This window comes from Rhineura floridana, chromosome 3 (genome assembly GCF_030035675.1).
Source record: "Rhineura floridana isolate rRhiFlo1 chromosome 3, rRhiFlo1.hap2, whole genome shotgun sequence".
NCBI classification, from domain to species: Eukaryota; Metazoa; Chordata; class Lepidosauria; order Squamata; family Rhineuridae; genus Rhineura; species Rhineura floridana.
The window spans coordinates 5,368,544-5,390,989 of record NC_084482.1 but is presented as its reverse complement, the minus strand read 5'-3'; the positions used below and the strand labels follow the sequence as shown (position 1 = coordinate 5,390,989).

The window sequence follows — 22,446 nt, the reverse complement described above, 5'->3', positions numbered from 1 at the left end:
GAGGCAATGTGGGTTTGGCCCCTCCTCCCACGGGGAGAAGATACACAGCCTCAGAAGTTACTGACTCGCCACTTCTGGAACCCCCACTTTGCCCCCCTCCCAGGCATGGCAAAGGCCCTGACAAACTAGGAACCTGTGGCACATTCGCAGTTCCTCTTCAGAGGCAAGCCGGGCTGGGAGCCGGCAACACCGTTCTGTCAGGCGCAGCTCCCCGTGGCGCTGGAAGATCCGGGATACTCTCTGAGGCAGCTCCGGATGCTGACTGTAGAAGAGAGGGAACCCTAAGAGAGGCAGGGAGCTGGGACTCCAGATGAAAGTGAAATTCACAAGGCTGTAGTAAGTGTCCCCACCCTTTCACAGGAGTGGCAGGACTTCACTAGTCCACTTTTTAGGGGCAAACTATGCCATATCGTTAGCGGGGGCGGAATACAAATTGAGCCTCTATTCACACACCCCTTCTTGGGTTCCTGATCTGGACCAGCACCCACTCCCATGCCCACCAGCTGCATGGTGGGAGACAAACTCCCATTCGCTCCATGAAGAGCATTTTTCATATACAAACAGCTGGTGAAGTCGGCCCCTGAACAACTTCCCTGTAAGATAGCCATGTATTGTCATTCTCTTACATTGCAGACATAGAAGGGGGGGGGATAGTGACTTACTTAAGGCCACGCAACAAGTTCATGGCCAAGGAGAAATGGGAGACATCCTGGCTCACAGCTGTTTCTTGTCGCAATTACGCTACACTAGCCAAGTCAAAATCAACAATAGTGCACACACATATAAAGAAGTGCAAAGGATGTAAACATCCCATTATACTCACCATAATTTATTTATTTATTTTATTTTATTTTATTTATAAACCGCCCTTAGCCTAAGGCTCCCTGGGCGGTGTACAATCCATGGGTGGGAACCCTTTTTCAGCCCAGGGACTGCATGCCATTATAGAAAACCCTCTGAGGGCGCCTGCCAAAACTGGGTGAAGCCGAAGCAAGGAAGCTTCCCGACAGCCCCCCAGAGTCCCTTTCATTCGTTTGTGCAACACACAACTGTTCATTATTTCTTTCTCTCAATCCTGATTGCAGTGGAAATGGGCTGCATCTCGGACAAGGAGGGTTAACCCTCCCCAGCTCCAACACCCCCTACCGCCACCGCCACCAGCTGCATTTCTTCTTGGAAAAAGCTCCCTATTGGCTCCAATGGAAGGGTTTTTCCCAACCCTAATTATAGCACAGGGGAGTGGGGTGGAAGGCCCCCGCGGGCCACATTTGGCCCATGGCTCTGTGGTTCCCCACCCTTGCATTTAAAGTGAATCCTTACCTATCCCACATATTATAATGCTCTGTCATCTTCTCATCGTAGACCAGACCAGTGCAGGAAGGGGGTCGGGGTTGCATCAATTCAGCCGCCGACTTGGCTAAGATCTCAGCTGCTGGCAGAGGGTTGCCTAGCGGCAAATCTACGCTCATCCCTCCTCCATTCTCCTGAGGCACATCAGCACCTGAGTCATATGGGGGGTGAGGAGGAAAGATTAGACGTTTTAGGGTTCCTCGGCTTCCTAGAAGGACCTGCAACCTGTTGGGCTCAGAAGCAAGGCCAGTCCAAGAGATTGTGTTGATTGAGGCAGAGCAGCAAATGGCATTCCAGCTCCCACCACCCCTTGCAAGTCAAGAGACATAGTACGGAAAGCCATCGTCGGCAGAAATTCCCACAAGTGTTATGCCCCCTTCCGGGCAATAAAAATAATCAATTAAACAGTTAATCATCTGCCGCCCTTTCATGACATCCCTAAATCAAGCTGCCTGAGACAGTCACCTCACTCTGCCTAATGATAGGGCTACCCCTGGTAGGAAAGGGGCCGGATCAGAGATACTAGGTTTCCTTATTATGGCCTGAGAAAGGGGAGAAGCAGAGCTTTGCTCAGGCACTCACTGGTCCGCCGTAGATTCTTCCAGTACTTGCTGTGAACTGCAAGCGTCTGGGACACAGAACAGAGGGCACTGTTGGGAGGGAAAAGGTGAAGGGTGGCACTCAGCAAAAGCTCAGGCATGATGCTCGGTTGGGGGAAGGGGACAAAAAGCATTCTCTCTCACCTGGTAGATGGGGTGAGGGGCGATTCCAATAGAGGACAGGGGTCTCCTAAAAGAGCCTTGAGGACTGCACAGGTTCCCTCCGCCAGGGACTGGAGATTGTACCCACCCTGAGGAGGAAGAGGTAGAAAGGGAGAAGACAGACATGCAAGTTCCTTTCACTAAGAGAGCAGCTGTATCTGCACTGGGGAAGTGCCGTTCCAAAAAAGTGATCCATCGCCCAATGCATACCACTCACCTCCAGAGACAGAACCAGCTTGCCTCCAGACAGTGGCATTAACAGATGTGTCAGGTGAGCGAAGCATGCTGGGGTGGCGGACATCTGCCCCTAAGATGCAAAATAGGCGTCACTTTCTCATATCTTACTCTGATTTGTGATTCTTCTACAGGAGACATTTAAGAACAAAACAGAAAAAGGAGTATCAGGTGGGCTAGCAGCCTCCACCGCTGCCTTCAAGAAATTCCTCAGGGCACTGTTTTCAAGACAGTAGATGAGAAGCCAAATCTCAGCAGGCTTGAAGGTTTAGTGAAGGCAAGGCAGCAGACCAGATAGTACAGCTATGTTGAGAAGGGGGAGAGTGGGAAAACAGTTTGTCCAACATTGCTGATTTTTCTCTGCAACATGCAGCAACAGGGCTGGGCACAGTCTAGGTCAAAGAGTTCTTTCTCACAGGGCAAAGATGAGGTCTAAGAGATTCTGCATTTAGGACACAGCCCTAAATCCAGAGAGCTGGGGTTAGGGGTAGTAGGTCCTCTGCAACAGATCTACATAGACAGGTTCCTTTCAGACAGAAGTCTGAAAACTGCTGAGGAGGGGTGCTCTGTAGAGTACATTTTCATACCTTGGGGTCACCAATTACAGAGTCAAAACCAGCAGCAACCAGGACCAGCTGAGGCTGGAACTACAAAAAAACAGACACGCACAATAGCACAAGTGTTAGCCAAAAGATCTCATTTGCTATCCCATTTGCCAACCAATTCTACCTCCCAATCCTTAAGGATTAAAATATCTAACATCTCCTGAAACAGCTTCTCACAGCAAAAGGAGTGCCTTGGCTGAGTCAGCAAAAACATTACTGGAACTACTGCAAAACCAGGAACTGAACAGAACAAATAAAAGAGATCCCAAGCAAACTGATTTGAAAGCATTTTGAGGTGTATTTCCATAGAAGTCCAAGAGGAAGATCTGGGAAGTAACTGGTGGCTTCATACAGACAGATGCATACTTACACTGGAAGGTGTATTAATTTTGCAACACATATTATGCATAAGCATGTATCTGCACAGGTGAAACTGCAACACAAGAAGCAGTCCGAAGCGTCTGTAGTGGGTCAGGAGAGGGATGCTAGTTCCACAGAAACCGCACACCATGAAACAAGAAGGGGACTCTGCAGAGGCTCTAGGCAGCCCTTAACACTCTTGTTTGTTTATCTATTTTATTTATTATTTTATTTATACCCCGCCCTTCCTTCCAGCAGGAGCCCAGGGCAGCAAACAGAAACACTAAAAACTTTAAAACATCATAAAAAGACCTTAAAATACATAAAACAAAACGTTAACATTAAAAAAAACCTTTTAAAACATCTTTTTTAAAAAAGGGTTAAAGTTCTGATAATGCCACCACCATCTCCAAACCTAAGCATGTTGTAAGACTGGACATAACTAACAGGGTTGCAGAAACACACAGACTGAACGTAACTCCCACCAGAGTTACCACAGGACTTCCCTTGCAGATGCAGACCCCACTTGAAAGCAGGGAGACCAGGCATTCAAATAAACATGGTATCCTGATCTGGGCATCATTGTTTTATGTGTAGCAAGGGTGACACAACGTGGGAGTAGGAGACGTGTAAGCTCCAGACAGGCTCCGTAGCTGTAACCTCAGGAGGCAATGAGTTCACTTGAATAGGCTTTAACTGGCATATCATCCAGTGGTTGTTTTAAAGGCTGAAGACCTGCTATCCATCAGCAGCAGTCCTATGTTTCAGCTACAGAAGGACATGGGGGAAATGAAGCCAGTTGTCTGCCCAAGCCCCCCACCCCACAAATCTTTATAGGGGAAGGCAACTATCTCCCCCCCTCTACCCCAAATTACACTCACACAGACAAGTCGACAGGACTGCACTTGTCTTATACCACTAGATTGGATAATCAGACATCCAGTAACAAATAAACACCAACAAAATGGTTGCTCATCCTGTCAACAAGGATTTCTGTTGAACTTTTTTGGTTTTTACCTCCAAGGCCACAGGCAGCAGGATATGCAAAAAGGCAGAGAGGTAGTCAGCATCCCGCATACCTATCTGGAAGGACAGACAGAGCACATTAAAACTCTTGCAGGAGATCCTAAATCCACAAAGAACTCATTAAAATACACATACACACAAATGGAAGTCTCAGCTTAAAGGACCTGCTGCTGATCTGGGCTGAGTGGCAAAGAGACGCAACACAGAAAAGAGAAAGGAATTCCTCAACCCGCGTGGGCTTGACTTTAAGGATGCCAAACAGAATTTGATCCAAGGATCTGGGTTCAACACCCTGGAATGTTGAGAGGCTAAGACGGGACAAGTTGCCCCATCCCATACACACCTGGAGGAAAGGCGGGATAAAAGTGTGGCAAGTAATCATCAGCACCACCACAGACAGACACACAAACAGACCAGCCTCCAGCCTGCCCCAACCAGCTCCCATAACATGACCTGCAAAGCACTCTCTTCATAACAAGAGGCCACCCTGTCACACTTGCTTAAGTTATTGAGGGATGTCAACACCCCCTCCCCAAAATCCAATCTATTGATCTGGCAATCATTACTTGCTCAATTCAACTGTTGCTCCTAGTCCCTACTGGTATTGCAGTCTGATCCATCACCTTTTCCTTACAATACTAGATATTGCATAGTAACGTAGTGAAACATGATGGCCAAGATTACCCCACCTACCGTCTCTAAAAGCAACAGAGAAGCTGTAGGGCTGGCAGTGACAAGAAACAGCACAGTTAGAGGCCTGGCAAGCCAAAGAACAGGTTTGAGGCAATATCAAAGTGCCGTAACTAGTCAGTGAAATGATCTGGGAGGATCTGAGGTTACAGCGCTGGGAGCTCTACATAAAAAGCAGGAGGTTTTTTTTAATATATGTGTATTTTTGACTGATGCTTACAGTCACTGCAAGGGACACTGGTCAGTCTGAAAGCCTCCCAAGTGCAACAGACTCGGGTGAGAGAACCACATTTTCTATGAGCTGCAAAATGTTTGGTCACACTGGAGTCTGCCCTACAACAAATCAGACAACAAATCCTCCAGGAAAGAAGCTCCTTTTAACAAAGTCTTTTTTGGGTGTGGGGTGTGTGGGGGTGTGTACACACTCTGACATAGTCAGAATGTGGCTTCTCGTCTACTGGATTGTGGTAGCCCTCTCACACATGGTGGGAATGGCACTCCTTGCCTTTGGGGGGGGAGGGAGAGAGAGAGAGAGGTGCCAAGGGGGTGGTGGCTGCCCCTTGCCAGCCTGCTGGAGTGTACAAAGAAAAGAACTGTGCTCCCAGCTTTAGATTCCTATAGCTGTCATGAATAGCTAACTTTGGTCAAGCTGAAACGGGTCAACCAGAGAGCATTCTGGGAGCCTGTGGTTCCCTAGGACACCCTACTGGGGGAGATCCACGGCTCAGTGTCAGACAGACAATTTGCAACCTTGCAAGAAGATGCAACTGAACCTTAGCTGGTATCCCTTATCGGCTTCCTGAGATCAAAAGTCAGCAAGAGGGGGTGTTGTAGATCAGGATCCCTGGGTGAGGCTGTCTAGCCCCCTTATCTTCAAAGGCTTCAAAGGAGTGGATCACGGCAGGAGTGGAATATGGCTATTTGCCTCCCTCCTCCTTGTTGACCGATAAACTCCATAAAAATGAAGGATGCTCCTTCAGTCTTTGTTCCCTATTTCCATCTACTTGACTCACTTGAAGTTTTACAGAAAAGAAAATCCGTTGGGGAACCAGGCTATTCTACTGTAAGTATAGGATCTTAGCTTAGAAAGCTCTTGGTTATTTTCTTTGTCTGTATTGAACTTCTCACCTTTGTTATGCCAATGTACCTCGTGTAGCCCAGCTGAGGGTGATTAGCTTTAAGGAAACAATTGCTGCTCTCTTTTGTATATACCGTTCTATTTCTTTTAAATAAACTACTCTTTTATAGATGGTGTGTATTGGCTTGAAACTAATTTTTATGTATTCATTTATTTATTCGACTTATTAGTTGCTTATCTGGCTGAATTGTCAGCCACTCTAAGTGATGTACAAAGCAGAACATGTAAACATCAAAACATTAAGAGACTAACAATAAAAACTAACAAAAACGTAAAAGCAACAAATTCCGATAATAATAGGGCTTCTCTCCTGTATAGTCCAGAGGTGTAACTACAGGTGGAGGTTCCTGGTGTAAGCATAGAACCAGTGTGGTAATAGTTCATTTGCAAGATGTAAAGCAACATCCTCCCCCCCCCCCGATCTTAACATCCAGCAACTCCAAGAAAGAGAGGGGCGGGGCAACAGGCCCCTCGAAATCAAAACCAACAGGGCAGTCCTCAAGGAAGCCAAGGCAGAGGAACCAGGGTGTAAACGCAACTGATAACAAGCAAAACAAACAGAGGCCGCATGGCAAAACGACAGCCACCGCAGGGGCGCCTGTCACTCCTCAGGAGCCGAAAGATTATCACAGCAACGGCATCTTCCAAGGTCAGGCTGCAACACCCGACCCGCCAGTCTCCGGCTCCCGCCTGCCTCTGCATCCAGCCCGGCTCGGCGCTCTCCACTGTGAGAGGTGGAGGCAGCGGCGGCCTGATGTAGGTAAAGTCTCTGGGACATGCCGGTAGCTAGTGTCCATTTCAGGTCAAATAACAAGGGAGGCAGCATAGAAAGTATGGAAAGAAGGGAGGGGGACTCCCCCATCTTTCCCATGCACTCCCAAACGTTGCAGCTTCCAGTGGGGGGGAGAATTACTCCGTAAAAGCCATCAGTAGAAGAGCTCCGTCGACCATAGCTCCCTTGCCCGTAGCCATCTTCCGCCTCTCCCAATGATTCTAAATCTAGTCTTTGACCTCTGGATGCTACTGATTACTGTTGATTAATGTGGGTTAATACCCTTAGAACTCACATAGCTCTCTGAGATCCCCTCTCTCAGAGAAAGCAACCAGGAAGAGGGGTGATGGCAAAACTATCGGGAGTTTAGGTCTGAAAGGGAGAAGGTTTTGCCTGGGAAGCAGAGACCCAAAGGAGTTGGGACTGTTCTCGGAAGCAAAGAACCCCCTTGGGGTGCTGAGGGCAAAGGACCCCGGGGGACAATTCTTTGACAATAGCAAGATGAAAGATAAAAGAAAAAAGGTAAGGCAGGCATCCCTGGATACATTTTGGAAGATTTAAAGTATGCGAGGCTTATCTGACCTGGTTGTTTCACATCAGGCATGTGTATTGTTGGTTTTGCATAAAACGTTTGCTGAAATATGTTGAACTGCTCTTTTTTGTGGTGTAGGAACCTATCCCTATTCTTTCCATTTTATTCTTACCTCTGGACCACCGTTTCTGTTAGAGAAGTAATGTCCAAGAATGCACAGACTTTGTTAACTGAGGTATTACTATATTTGAATTCTGCTCCAGTCAAGAGGATCTTGATGAATGGGCAATGGCACAAGAAAAGTCTCTACGCAAGTGGTGGGCTGGGGTGGAGGGAACTTGCTCATGATCTGGATCTGTCCAATGAATCCCCCCTCCTCTCCCAAAAGGCTGGGCTGGGATTTGAACTCAGATCCACATCCAACACTGGCTTTTTTCACTCAGAGTTCTAAATCACTCTCTAGGTTAAATGGGCTCCTGACAGAACCATCAATGGCCTGAGAGAGCTGTTGGGGCAGCCCCTTGCTCACCTTCCTTGGATCTCTGTGTGGACTGAGGGAAGGGAGAAGCAAGGACCAGGAAGGCCAGGGAGCTTGAGCCATCAGCTCCCAGTTGGCTTCAGAGGACTCAGTCGCTCTAATTTGTTTTCATGTTTTAAAATTGTAAACACCTTGGGGGAGGGGGAAAGATGGTATACCAATCCAATAAATACAATAGGAACGGGTACACCACCCATTACGCTTTCCTACCTGGTTCCAGGGCACATTGATGTTGCAGCCCTCTCCCCGGCCTCTGCCCACAGCATGACTGTCAGATTCTGGAAGGTGGGGCCAGAAGCTGCCCCCTTCATAGCGATGGATGGAGAAATAAAGGATTCTAGGAACAGAAATCATGACAGACACAGCAGTGAGGAGAAATATTGTCCATCAGCCAATCTTCAATAGTCCTAACGCAGTTGGCTATAAGCCTTCCATTCTTCAGCCCATATTTAACCCAGAAGTAGACTTCCCACTCTTTTGCCAACTCCCATTCATCCAAAAAACAGCCCTGCCCGTTACCCTTTTCTCCTGTACCTGGGATTGTCCTCAAAGAGGTACTGGGTGCCTTGTCCATGATGCACATCCCAGTCAACAATAAGCACCCTAGAAGGGAAAGGAAACACAAAAGGTCACTAAACAGAGCTCAGCTTTCTGAAAAAGCAAGTTACCATCAACTCTTGATGCTAATGGCATCCCTTCAAGGAGCCCTGGAAATTGTAGTCCTGCAAAGTTTGGCATGAGGCATCACCAGTTTGCTGGTGACACCTAGCTCTATTTCTCCATAACATATGAATCAGGAGGGGCCGTGCACATCCTAAACCAGTGCCTGGATGCAACCATGGGCTGTATGGGGGCTAATATATTGCATCTGGATCCTGACAAAATGGAGATCCTATGGATAGGCAGTTCCCAATTCCAGGATTTGGGTTGTGTACCTGCCCTCGATGGGGTTGCACTCCCTCTGAAGGAGTAGGTGCTTAGCTTAAGGGTGCTCATAGATTCATCATTGTCACGAGAAGGGCCAGGTGACCTTAGTGGCTTGAAACAAGTACCCAGTACCAATTTCAGCCAACTATGACTGTTCCTTGACAGATATAGCCTTGCACAGTGGTCAATGCATTGGTAAGCTCACTATTAGACCACTGTAATGCTCTGTATGTGGCGCTACCCTAGCACCTGGTTTGGAAGTTGCAGCTAATGCAAAATGCATCTGCTAAGGTGCTTAGTGGGACATCCAGCTTTGCACATTATAGTAGTGTTGAACGATCTGCACTGGCTGCCCATTAGCTACTGAGCCAAGTTCAGTGATTTGTTGACATTTAAAGACCTATACAACTTGGCAGCAGTGTTGGAGAATTTTGTATTTCTCCTGTGGGTTCTTTTGCTGGGGGTCCTTGAATAAAAATTTTGAAGACACGGGCTTGGAGCAAAAAGGTAGGCCTTTATTGGATGACAAGTGTACACTTGGTCAGTCTCCCTCCTAGTGAGTGGAGGACTGCAACTTGGCACTGTTTGCCTGGGGTTTTTATACATTTCAGGACAAAGACTTTAGCATCTACCAATCAGGATTTAACACATCAGAATGACATAGACATGATAGTATTACACAGGCATTTTGCATAGGCATTGCATAGGTACTGTACTTCTCTGCATCCTGTTCTAGTGAATTTGGTGTTCTAATGAATTTGGCAATGTTCAGTACTTCACATGAAAGTACATTTTCACAGCGAGCTAAGCACTCCAGCTACTGAGCTAAGCATTTTAGCTATTCTGAAATTCTTTCTACATCTTAGAGGTACCGAGATATTTAGCACAATGTTATCACTTGTTTTGAGTACAAATAGTTCCAAACAAACCAGCATGGTCAGGGAAGTCAGTTCCAAAGAGAAAAAGACCTGGCTTCCTACTAAACTATTAAAATGTTATGAACCTTTATAGCTTTATAAAAGAATATATTTTGCTCATTGTTTATGTATATTGAATTCCCCATTAGCTATACATGTATGTATATATAAAATTCCCCATCAGCAGGATACCTAGCAGACCACCTCTCCCAATACAAACCAAGCCAATCTTTAAGATCTCCAAAGGAGACCCTGCTGGTCATCCCCTAACCAACATATTGTCACTTGGTGACAATGTAGAAGAAGGCCTTCAGTTGAAGTTTGCATTGTTGATGTTCTCTTAGGCCAGGGATGAGAAACCAGTGGCCTTCCAGATGTTGCTGGACTACAGCTCCCATCATCTCTGATCACTGAGTATGCTGGCTGGCGGTGATAATAGATGGAGTCCAACAACACACAGAGGGCCACAAGTTCCCCACCCCTGTCTTAGGCATAGCATTAGCTACAGTAAATTAAAAACTTTATTAGCAATCCCTTAATCAACACTGAAATGCATTGTACATAAGAACATAAGAAGAGCCTGCTGGATCAGGCCAGTGGCCCATCTAGTCCAGCATCCTGTTCTCACCGTGGCCAACCAGGTGCCTGGAGGAAGCCCGCAAGCAGGACCCGAGTGCAAGAACACTCTCCCCTCCTGAGGCTTCCGGCAACTGGTTTTCAGAAGCATGCTGCCTCTGACTAGGGTGGCAGAGCACAGCCATCACGGCTAGTAGCCATTGATAGCCCTGTCCTCCATGAATTTGTCTAATCTTCTTTTAAAGCCATCCAAGCTGGTGGCCATTACTGCATCTTGTGGGAGCAAATTCCATAGTTTAACTATGCGCTGAGTAAAGAAGTACTTCCTTTTGTCTGTCCTGAATCTTCCAACATTCAGCTTCTTTGAATGTCCACGAGTTCTAATATTATGAGAGAGGGAGAAGAACTTTTCTCTATCCACTTTCTCAATGCCATGCATAATTTTATACACTTCTATCATGTCTCCTCTGACCCGCCTTTTCTCTAAACTAAAAAGCCCCAAATGCTGCAACCTTTCCTTGTAAGGGAGTCGCTCCATCCCCTTGATCATTCTGGTTGCCCTCTTCTGAACCTTTTCCAACTCTATAATATCCTTTTTGAGATGAGGCGACCAGAACTGTACACAGTATTCCAAATGTGGCCGCACCATAGATTTATACAACGGCATTATGATATCGGCTGTTTTATTTTCAATACCTTTCCTAATTATCGCTAGCATGGAATTTGCCTTTTTCACAGCTGCCACACACTGGGTCGACATTTTCATCGTGCTGTCCACTACAACCCCGAGGTCTCTCTCCTGGACGGTCACCGCCAGTTCAGACCCCATGAGCGTATATGTGAAATTCAGATTTTTTGCTCCAATATGCATAATTTTACACTTGTTTATATTGAATTGCATTTGCCATTTTTCCGCCCATTCTCTCAGTTTGGAGAGGTCTTTTCGGAGCTCTCGCAATCCCTTTTTGTTTTAACAACCCTGAACAATTTAGTGTCATCAGCAAACTTGGCCACTTCACTGCTCACTCCTAATTCTAGGTCATTAATGAACAAGTTGAAAAGTACAGGTCCCAATACTGATCCTTGAGGGACTCCACTTTCTACAGCCCTCCATTGGGAGAACTGTCCGTTTATTCCTACTCTCTGCTTTCTGCTTCTTAACCAACTCCTTATCCACAAGAGGACCTCTCCTCTTATTCCATGACTGCTAAGCTTCCTCAGAAGTCTTTGGTGAGGTACCTTGTCAAACGCTTTTTGAAAGTCTAAGTACACTATGTCCACTGGATCACCTCTATCTATATGCATGTTGACACTCTCAAAGAATTCTAATAGGTTACTGAGACAGGACTTTCCCTTGCAGAAGCCATGCTGGCTCTGCTTCAGCAAAGCTTGTTATTCTATGTGCTTAGTTAATCTAGCTTTAATCATACTTTCTACCAGTTTTCCAGGGACAGAAGTTAAGCTAAGTGGCCTGTAATTTCCGGGATCCCCTCTGGATCCCTTTTTGAAGATTGGCGTTACATTTGCCACTTTCCAGTCCTCAGGCACGGAGGAGGACCCAAGGGACAAGTTACATATTTTAGTTAGCAGATCAGCAATTTCACATTTGAGTTCTTTGAGAACTCTCGGGTGGATGCCATCCAGGCCCGGTGATTTGTCAGTTTTTATATTGTCCATTAAGCCTAGAATTTCCTCTCTCGTTACCACTATTTGTCTCAGTTCCTTAGAATCCCTTCCTGCAAATGTTAGTTCAGGTTCAGGGATCTGCCCTATATCTTCCACTGTGAAGACAGATGCAAAGAATTCATTTAGCTTCTCTGCAATCTCCTTATTGTTCTTTAGTACACCTTTGACTCCCTTATCATCCAAGGGTCCAATCGCCTCCCTAGATGGTCTCCTGCTTTGAATGTATTTATAGAATTTGTTGTTGTTGGTTTTTATGTTCTTAGCAATGCGCTCCTCAAATTCATTTTTAGCATCCCTTATTGTCTTCTTGCATTTCTTTTGCCAGAGTTTGTGTTCCTTTTTATTTTCTTCATTCGGACAAGACTTCCATTTTCTGAAGGAAGACTTTTTGCCTCTAAGAGCTTCCTTGACTTTGCTCGTTAACCATGCTGGCATCTTCTTGGCCCTGGCGGTACCTTTTCTGATCTGCGGTATGCACTCCAGTTGAGCTTCTAATATAGTGTTTTTAAACAACTTCCAAGCATTTTTGAGTGATGTGACCCTCTGGACTTTGTTTTTCAGCTTTCTTTTTACCAATCCCCTCATTTTTGTGAAGTTTCCTCTTTTGAAGTCAAATGTGACCGTGTTGGATTTTCTTGGCAATTGGCCATTTACATGTATGTTTAATTTAATAGCACTATGGTCACTGCTCCCAATCGGTTTGACAACACTTACATCTCGCACCAGGTCCCGGTTCCCACTGAGGATTAAGTCCAGGGTTGCCGTCCCTCTGGTCGGTTCCATGATCAACTGGTCTAGGGAATAGTCATTTAGAATATCTAGAAATTTTGCTTCTTTGTCATGACTGGAACACATATGCGGCCAGTCTATGTCTGGGTAGTTGAAGTCACCCATTAGTACCACATTTCCTTACCACATTGTAACTGGATACTAAATGATAGTAAGAGGAATTCTCTGATGAACAAGTGGATAGATGTCTTGACTGTGACTGGCTGACCAAATATCTAATTCTTAGCATTTATATAACACCTTTCAAGTTGAGTTGAGTTGAGTTTATTTACAGTCAAATTGACCCTTCAATACAAAATAATATTACAGTATAAACAAGTATAAATGGGATCATTTTGATTTAACAGCAGAAAAATATATACTCAAGTAAAAACAGTATATAGAAAGAAAACATTCAAACTAAATTATTGCACCTTTATTTTCCTACGTTTAATAGCAGCAGCACTAAATCTGGCAACAGCAAATGTCACCTCCGGTTTATAATCACCTAATAAATAATCTAGGTAGAAAGAATCTGTTTTAGCTGGAAAAGGCGACAAAATAGGCGCAATTAATTCATATCTTATATCATGATAAAATATACAACGAAGAACAACATGTTCATTTCATTCAATTTCTCCATCAGCACAGGGGCAGATTCTCTCAGAATATGGGGTTTTGTTATATCTGCCAGACAATACAGCAGATGGGAGTATGTTTAATCTAACCTTTCAAGTGTTCATACACATACTAGTTATTCTAATAATGCTATCAACAATCCTGGAGGCCAGACCAATATTATCATCCCCACAGTATAGATGGAAGATCTGAAGTAGAAAGAATATTGGCTAGTCTAAGGCCAGCTAGTGAGTTTCTAGCAAAGATGACAAGATGACACTAGAACCAGGGACTTCTTAGCTGTCGTGCTATCCATAGTCCTATATAAATGTACCATCTGCATTCTGAATAGGACTAACAGTGAATACAACCCAAAAGATTTAATTTAGGAGACCCGTCTATGCATCTTTGGTGTACGTCCACACTACTCACCGCTCCACTCCCAATTTCTGCCGGGCATATTGGGCTGCAATGCCCACATTGTTGAACATGCAGTAGCCATCCATCTTGTCACGCTGAGCATGGTGGCCAGGTGGCCTGAAACCAAAAAGATACACTGGCTAACCCAGGAACTAGAAAATCACTTGGAGGCCATCAGGAAGCCCAAGTGAGTCCAAAATGCCAGGGCACCCAGACATTAATGCCATCTTAGTGCAAGCATCTGCTCTCATCCATCTGTTTAGATTTATAGTGTGACATATTCAGAAGGCTTGGGGCAGGTTACAAAACATAAAGCCCCCAGCGAAACCAAGTAAAGATTCAGTCACATTAAGATATCAATTAAATTTTCCATTCTGCTCCAAAAGCCAAGTACAGGCAGGTCTGATGAATCCGGAAAGCTTCCAGGTGGGTCTCCAAGGGCAAGATGTTGCAAAACTGTTGGAGACAGCATCACATGGCTTCTCCCATATCATCTGGGCTGTCATTCCCTCCCTCTACAACACATACACCAGTCACACAAGACCAACTGCCTGTAAGAGAGAACCCAGTAGTCCCCCCCCGCCTTGTTCAGAGGAATGTTTGCCAGGTGTGGAATCTCTTTAATTTTATTTTCATTTTGTTTTGTTTCTGAGCTCTGTATTCTAAAAATTTTATTTGTCAACCTGTTCTCATCTTCCCCACCTTACTCCAAATAGATAAATCTCTTACATGGTTTTAATTTTTTAAAAGTTTTTTAAAAATTAAGCGTGGGCCACTGTTTTATTGACTATACATCTCAGGAGACTTTTACAAAACACTCTTCTACATGTTACAATCAAACCTGGAGGAGCTCTTGATATTTATCTCACCTGATGGAAGTCTTCCATTTTATGGTTCTGTTCTTATTATTCAATAATGATTTTGCCGATATATTCAAGTGTGGGATTTGCTAACCTACTGGTGTAATGACCTTTTGATCTTGTGAAAGTAGAAAAAGTAAAACAGCTATGAGTAATACCTACTGATACATGGGGCTCACTTGTATAATACATTTTCTTGATTTGTATTATGTTTATGTTTCTATTCATTTGGGACAAACAAAAAAGTTTTTTAAAAAAAATAATAAATGCAAGTGTATGGTTTTTAATGACATGGTTGTATTTAATGTATGCTGGGAACTGCTTTTGAGGACTCTACTTAACAAGTAGATTACAAATCGAGTAAATAAATAAATAAATAAGGACAAGCTTCCATTAAGACCTTGCTGTTTGAACCTGGTGCATAGAAGGCACCCTTGGAAAATCTGAGAGATTGTAACAGGAGGAGAAATTTATTTACTTATTTATTTATTTATTTAAGCTTATATACCGCCCGACTAGCAACAGCTCTCTGGGCAGTGAACATTAAAAATACAATAAAAATAACACAAAACTGTACACAAAACTGTACAGTCTAAAATCAAAATATAATAATTTACAATTAACAGGAATTAAAATGCCTCAGAGAAGAGAAAGGTTTTAACCTGGCGCCGAAAAGATGATAGTGTCGGCGCCAGGCGCACCTCCTCGGGGAGACCATTCCATAGTTTGGGGGCCACCACTGAGAAGGCCCTAGATCTTGTCACCACTCTCCGGGCTTCCCTATGAGTCGGATCCCGGAGGAGGGCCTTCGTAGTAGACCGTAGTGTACGGGCCGGTTCATATCGGGAGAGGCGTTCCGACAGATATCGTGGTCCTGCGCCGTATAAGGCTTTATAGGTAAGTACCAACACTTTGAATCTGGCCCGGAAGCATATTGGAAGCCAGTGCAAACGGGCTAGCACAGGTGTTATATGCTCAGACCGCTTAGTTCTTGTTAGCAGTCTGGCCGCCACATTTTGCACTAGCTGTAGCTTCCGAATCGTCTTCAAAGGAAGCCCTACGTAAAGCGCATTGCAGTAGTCCAGACGCGAGGTTACCATAGCATGTACCACTGATGTGAGGTCCTCCTTACTCAGATAGGGACGTAGCTGGGCTACCAACCGAAGTTGGTAGAACGCATTCCGGGCCACCGAGGCTACATGAGCCTCAAGTGTGAGGGAAGAGTCTAAGATGACTCCCAGACTACGCACCTGTTCCTTTAGGGGGAGTGTAACCCCATCCAGGACAGGGTATATATCCACCATCCGATCAGAGAAACCATCCACCAACAGCATCTCGGTCTTGTCAGGATTGAGTCTCAGTTTGTTAGTTCTCATCCAGTCCATTGTCGCAGCCAGGCAACGGTTCAGCACGTCGACTGCCTCACCTGAAGATGTAAAGGAGAAGTAGAGCTGCGTGTCATCAGCATACTGATGACAACGCACTCCAAAACACCTGATGACCGCCCCCAGCGGCTTCATATAAATGTTAAAAGCATGGGAGACAGAACCGAACCCTGCGGGACCCCACATTGGAGAACCCACAGTGTCGAGCAATGTTCCCCAAGCACTATCTTCTGGAGACGACCCGCTAAGTAGGAGCGGAACCACTGCCAAGCAGTGCCTCCAACTCCCAATTCCGCAAGCCTCTCCAGAAGGATACCATGGTTGATGGTATCAAAAGCCGCTGAGAGGTCAAGGAGAATCAACAGAGTTACACTCCCTCTGTCTCTCTCCCGACATAGGTCATCAAACAGGGCGACCAAGGCAGTCTCAGTGCCAAAACCAGGCCTGAACCCCGATTGAAATGGATCTAGATAATCGGTTTCATCCAATAGCGCCTGGAGCTGGTCAGCAGCCACACGTTCCAGGATCTTGCCCAGGAACGGAACATTGGCTACTGGTCTGTAGCTGCTGAAATCCTCTGGGTCCAAGGAAGGTTTTTTCAGGAGTGGTCTCACTGCCGCCTCTTTCAGACAGCCAGGGACCACTCCCTCTCGTAAAGAGGCATTAATCACTTCCTTGGCCCAGCCAACTGTTCCTTCCTTGCTAGTTTTAATTAGCCAAGAGGGGCAAGGATCCAGTACCGAAGTGGTCGCACGAACCTGTCCAAGCACCTTGTCCACGTCCTCGAGCTGAACGAACTGAAACTCATCCAACAAAACATGACAAGACTGTGCTCCGGACACCTCAGTAGGATTAACTGCTATTAAATAGGAGTCTAAGTCCCGGCGAATGCATGAGATCTTATGCTGGAAGTGTTCAGCAAATTTATTACATTGAGCTACCGATGTATCTGCCGTATCTTGTAGGCCTGGATGAAGTAGGCCACGAACCACTTTAAAAAGCTCCCGTGGGCGTGAGAGAGATGACTGAATAGTGGCGGCGAAATGTTTTTTTTTGCCGCCCTCACCGCTCCTACATAGAGCTTAGTAGAAGCACGAACCAGCTCATAATTGCATTCGTCGGGAGTTCGTCTCCATCTCCGCTCAAGCCGCCTCCTGTCTTGTTTCATCGCTCTCAGCTCCGGAGTATACCAAGGAGCTGTATGAGCTCTACATAGGAGAGGGCGCGCAGAAGCGATCGTGTCAACAGCCCGGGTCATCTCTGTATTCCACAGATCGGCCAGGGCTTCGACAGGAGCGCCAGTCTTATCAGCCGGAAAAACCCCCAGAGCCTTTTGAAAACCTTCAGAATTCATTAGTCTCCGGGGGCGGACCAATTTAATAGGTCCCCCACCCTTGCAGAGGGAAAAGGCTACTGAAAGTCTAAACTTCAGCAAGCAATGATCTGTCCATGACAACGGGAGAGATGTAAAACTCCCCACATCCAGATCACTATCCCCATGTCCGGTAGCAAAGACCAGGTCAAGAGTATGCCCCGATGTATGTGTTGGGCCACTAACATATTGAGACAGCCCCATGGTTGTCATGGCGGCCATGAAGTTCTGAGCTGCCCCAGACAAAGTAGCCTCAGCATGAATGTTGAGATCTCCCAGTACTAATAGTCTGGGGGATCTCAACAGTATCTCCGAGACCACTTCCGTCAGCTCAGTTAGGGAAGCCATTGGGCAGCAAGGTACACCAAAAGGATTCCCAGTCTGTCCCTCTGGCCCAGCACAAGGTGCAAACACTCCAGACCAGTGATTGCATGGACATGGTGCTTGGTGAGTGAGATGGAACTCTTATAGACCACAGCAACCCCACCTCCCCGACCCTCAGATCCACCATGATGCTGAACCAGATACCCCGGTGGGCAGAGCTGGGAGAGACTAACTCCTCCCTGTTCGCCCACCCAGGTCTCGGTTATACATGCCAGATTGGCCACCTTGTCCACAATCAAATCATGGACGAGGGAGGTTTTATTATGTACCGATCTGGCATTAAAAAGCAGCAACTGGAGATCTGAGAGTTGGCTGATAGGACAACCAACAACCCTGCGGGTATGAGAAGGACCAGAACGCGGCACAGCCACTACATGTCTGGGCCGCATTCTCCTTACCTGGCACGTCCCTCTCATATCACCATACCTCCCTCTACCCGTCACTACGGCAATTGGGCCCCCCTCAGGTCTCCCCTCTTGATGATAAAATCTCTTCCCGAGGCACATGATAAACTATAAATACAAAAAACTCATATACATAAAAATACACATTCACTCACAACATACACTCATATAACACCCATTCATCCACTTCAAACCCACACAGAAGACACAGTCCCGTATTCTGTGCGCCCAAACGCCAGCTCTAAGACCGTTCTTCTTCCCACGTATAACGCCACCTGGGGCCTGGTCCTGCAAGGTGCCCACGTGCAGAGCAGGAGCCCAAGAAGGATGATGCAAAGAAGAAACAAAGGATGATGCAAAGGTCTGCTAGGAAGAGAAGGGTGGCCTTCTACCTGGTGCAGCATGGCCCAGTCCATCCCTCCACACTCAGGCTGATTCCAGGGTGGCGAACCAGGCATAAAAGGAAAAGTGGTCTATACAGAGGTAACAGTTTCTGTGCCATTTGCACACAGATAACAGTCTCTTCCCAGTTTTTTGCTCACATTGGGCTTCCAGTATTCATGGTTGCACCACTCCTGCACTGGGAATTCCCTGTGCATGGTCACCATCACCCAAAATGACAGTGGGGGCATTCACACGCTGCGGGCCCCTGGAGTGTGGTGCCCAACATACACAAGAGGTGTTTACAGAGGATACCATTAGCAGTTTACATGCAGCCCTGCTGTAGCTTGAGTTCTAACAGTGGGGCTGGGGATGGCAGGGGAATACATAGTGGGCACCACACAGTGGTGGTGACTGGTGACCACTGGGATTGGTAGGACAGAAAACAGGGAGACCAGCAATAGGTGGAGTCAGACCCAATGATAGGCATAGCCACCACCTAACTCAGGCCTCCAGATGTTGGATTCCAGATCCCATCAGCCCCAGCCAGCGTGGCCAATAATCAGGGATCATGGGAGTTGTAGTCCAGCGCCATTTGGAGGGCCACAGGGTCCCCATTCCTGCCCTAACTGGCTAAAAGTAAGAAGGTAAGCAAGTGAGGGTGAGCTGAGGGCAGACTGAGGTTGGTGGTACATGGTCCCATTTGCCCTAATGGACCAGCCTCCACTGCCACAACACTCCTTAGCAATTAGCAAAGTTTGTAAAACAATTCCTATAGGGCCTTGCCCCACTCCTCCTCCATCTTCATAGCAGCTTCTTTAAACTTTTCCTCGCACTCAGGCCCGGTGCCGGTGGGCAGCCAGGTGGGGCAATGGCCAAGGGCACTGACACTGAGGGGGCCCCTCCCAGACATCCCCTCCCCCGCCATGGGTTGGCTATGCAACTTCTTGCCATGCTGCATCAGCACACTGCATGCGCGTGCTTGCCATCACCCAAAATGACAGTGAGGGTGTCAACATGCCCCTCTGCCCTCTTAGGTGATGGCAGGCATGCATGCACAGCATGCTAATCCGTGATGCGGCCAGGTCTATTTAAGCCATCGGCAGCAGTGGCAGTAGTGCCGTTGCCACGGGCCTCTGCTGTGTGGTGCACAAGTCTGGGGTAAATAAAAAAACCCAGACACATACATCAACTAAGGCCACCTGTAGGGATGAGGCTGCTGCAGGGATGAGACTGTGCTGGGACCATCAAGGGGCAAGCTTTTCCACCTGCCTTGCCCACCACCCCTGCTCTTAGTGACATTTTCTGGGGACTGCCTTTTACCAGGAAGATGAATGCTTTTGGTTTGCTGTTCTTGTTTTTTAGAAATGTTAGCATTTTGTTAGTTTGATTTTTTTTTGGTGTAAATGGTATTGTTTTTATTTGTACTTTGTATTTTTATTTATGTGTAAGCTGCCTTGGGGGCCTATTTGGCCGAAAAGTGGCCTAGAAATAAAATGTGACATAACACCTCAGAAATTATGAGCAAAAAACAGTTATTACAGTAGGAGGTGGTCATATGTGCTGGGTACAAGGCTCACAACTCAAAGAATGCCAGAGACACAAAAGGCACACCTCATTACATAACAAACAGTTAAAGACTGTGGTACAACTTGAGGGAAAAGTAATTCCAAGGGTATATGGACACCCTTGGGGAAGGTGCTGGTTTAAAGGTTACCCCCCCCCGGGAATCCCTGGTCATGTGAAGGGGACCAGGGATCTCTATGAGTCCTGTGGCACTCTAAAGGCTAACACATTTATTCCAGTATAAGCTTTTGTGAGAATTCTCAGCATCACTGCCAAAGTCATGCAAATTATTAAAGTGGCATAATAAAACTGATTATGTTTGTGAGCTAAATATGCCCTCTGTTTCAATACAGTGCTAAGAGTCATACAGGGGCTGGAAGCAAATCACCACCAGGTGGCACTGCAGTGACATTAGAGAAACAGAGTGGGCCAAATCCAGGATGTCCCTGTTCTGTGTGTGAGTGAAATAACTAAATTATACCTAAATCTATGATAAAAAAACTTCCATTGATGAAGCATTCTCTATATAAAGTCAGATACAGATATCATACAGCAAACACAAAACACCTGGCCTCACTTTTGCTGTATTATGGATATTATTATTTATTGAATTTATATATCTCACCCTTCATCCCAAAGGAGCCCAGGGCGGCAAACAAAACAACAAAATAATTTAATAACAAAGAAACATTCTAAAAACAGCAACACTTAAAAACATGTGTGTGTTGGGGTGGGGGTGGTATTAACCCTTCCTCACCATGTCTCCCCTGCTTTTAGCACAGCCAGGTTCAATTTTTTCCCCCAAATAATGGCCTTGGAAGAAAGGGTTGTGGAGCGGTGGAGGTGGAATTGAAGTAAGGGTTGAGCACACACACATTCTGCAACTCTCTTGCCCTGCATATTCACTTAGGTAGCAAGCAAAACACTGGAGGCCTGCATTTGCAACACAACATCTAGGAAATCAGCCACCATGGTGCCTTCCAGATGTTGTTGGACTCCAACTCCCATCAGTCCCAGCCGGCATGGCCATGAGAAATGGAGTCCAGCAACATATAGATAGAGGGCACCACCTTGGATGCCCTGGACTAGTGTTTGCCTGAGCTTGAGAGATTATAGCTTAAATCTGTTTTCCTGCAGTTTAAATCATTTTTAGAGAGACCCTTCCTTCTCCTGGCTGGTGGGGCGGGATGAGTGTGGAGAGAAGATGAGCTGATCATCCGAGGGAGGCACATGCATCCTTGTGAGTGCATAACACATTGGGAGAATTTATGCTTCTGCCTACACTTGTGAGGCCACCTGTGAAGGAAGCTGTAAGGAACTCTAGAACCACGAAGCGCAACTCCTACACAAAAGCAAACAAATATTCCTCGCTTCTGCCATACCTGACCAGAGCCAGTCCGTTACAGAGCTCCCCAGCCAACACCTTCTCCACAAGTTGCAGGACAGAACCAGCAGCAAGGCAGGCACAGCGGTAGGAATTCTTGGGTGGGGAAAGAGAATCAGGTTACAGACGTGATACTTCCCATCCAAAAAGCAGGCTCCCCACCTCTGCTGCAAGGTGAAATGGAACCATCACATCCAGCTAATAGCCTGACTGATGGCTTGCTTAGTTCTTAGCCCCCTTTTCAGGGCAGGCTGGGGGGGGGTAGAGAAATAAATACAAGGAGGCCCACACCGCTAAGCACACTCTGCAAATGACAAGAATACACACCCTGAATCTTATACCATAGCAACACAAATCATATTGCTAGAGTAAATTATATGAATCAGACATGGGCATGAGTGCTTGATCTGGAATGATTTATACTTGGTGCGGGGAAGCTCTGGCCTGCAGGCTGCATGTGGTCTGCAGCTAAATCTTCTCCAGCCCTCACTGTATTTCTTGGTGGCTGCAACTGTGCACCATTGAGGCTGGAGCTGGGTGGCAGAAGGAGAAAAGAAAAAGGCATGTTGCAGAGAGGGTTTTCAGTTAACTGTTAGTCCCTCGAAGATGAGCTGTTCATGTGGCTGCATTTCAAGGTGCTCCACTCTCAGTATGCCACTGGCAGAGGGACTGGTGAGATAGAGAGTGGCTGCTCCACCCACGTTTGGTTCTGGCTCTGCTCAGTGACAGCTTTGGCCCCCGATTTTCCTATGGGTCAACAGTCTATCACAGATAAAGATTTTTCCCTTCCCC

At 46.3% G+C, this 22,446-nt stretch overlaps 1 protein-coding gene across 6 annotated transcripts in view; it reads right to left on the bottom strand.

The window, feature by feature from the left end:
• The window catches only part of HDAC6 (histone deacetylase 6), a 61,385-nt gene that overhangs the window by 26,657 nt on the left and 12,282 nt on the right, over positions 1 to 22,446 (bottom strand). For all 6 annotated transcript variants that reach the window (XM_061614070.1, XM_061614069.1, XM_061614068.1 and 3 more), the window contains 11 exons: positions 21,653 to 21,750; positions 13,931 to 14,035; positions 8,541 to 8,609; positions 8,217 to 8,343; positions 4,328 to 4,393; positions 2,933 to 2,992; positions 2,329 to 2,418; positions 2,094 to 2,200; positions 1,933 to 2,000; positions 1,321 to 1,501; positions 134 to 262 (listed from right to left, as the gene is read on the bottom strand). In XM_061614070.1, the coding sequence (XP_061470054.1) occupies positions 134 to 262; positions 1,321 to 1,501; positions 1,933 to 2,000; positions 2,094 to 2,200; positions 2,329 to 2,418; positions 2,933 to 2,992; positions 4,328 to 4,393; positions 8,217 to 8,343; positions 8,541 to 8,609; positions 13,931 to 14,035; positions 21,653 to 21,750 (1,100 nt within the window). The remainder of the gene's footprint in view (positions 1 to 133; positions 263 to 1,320; positions 1,502 to 1,932; positions 2,001 to 2,093; positions 2,201 to 2,328; positions 2,419 to 2,932; positions 2,993 to 4,327; positions 4,394 to 8,216; positions 8,344 to 8,540; positions 8,610 to 13,930; positions 14,036 to 21,652; positions 21,751 to 22,446) is intronic.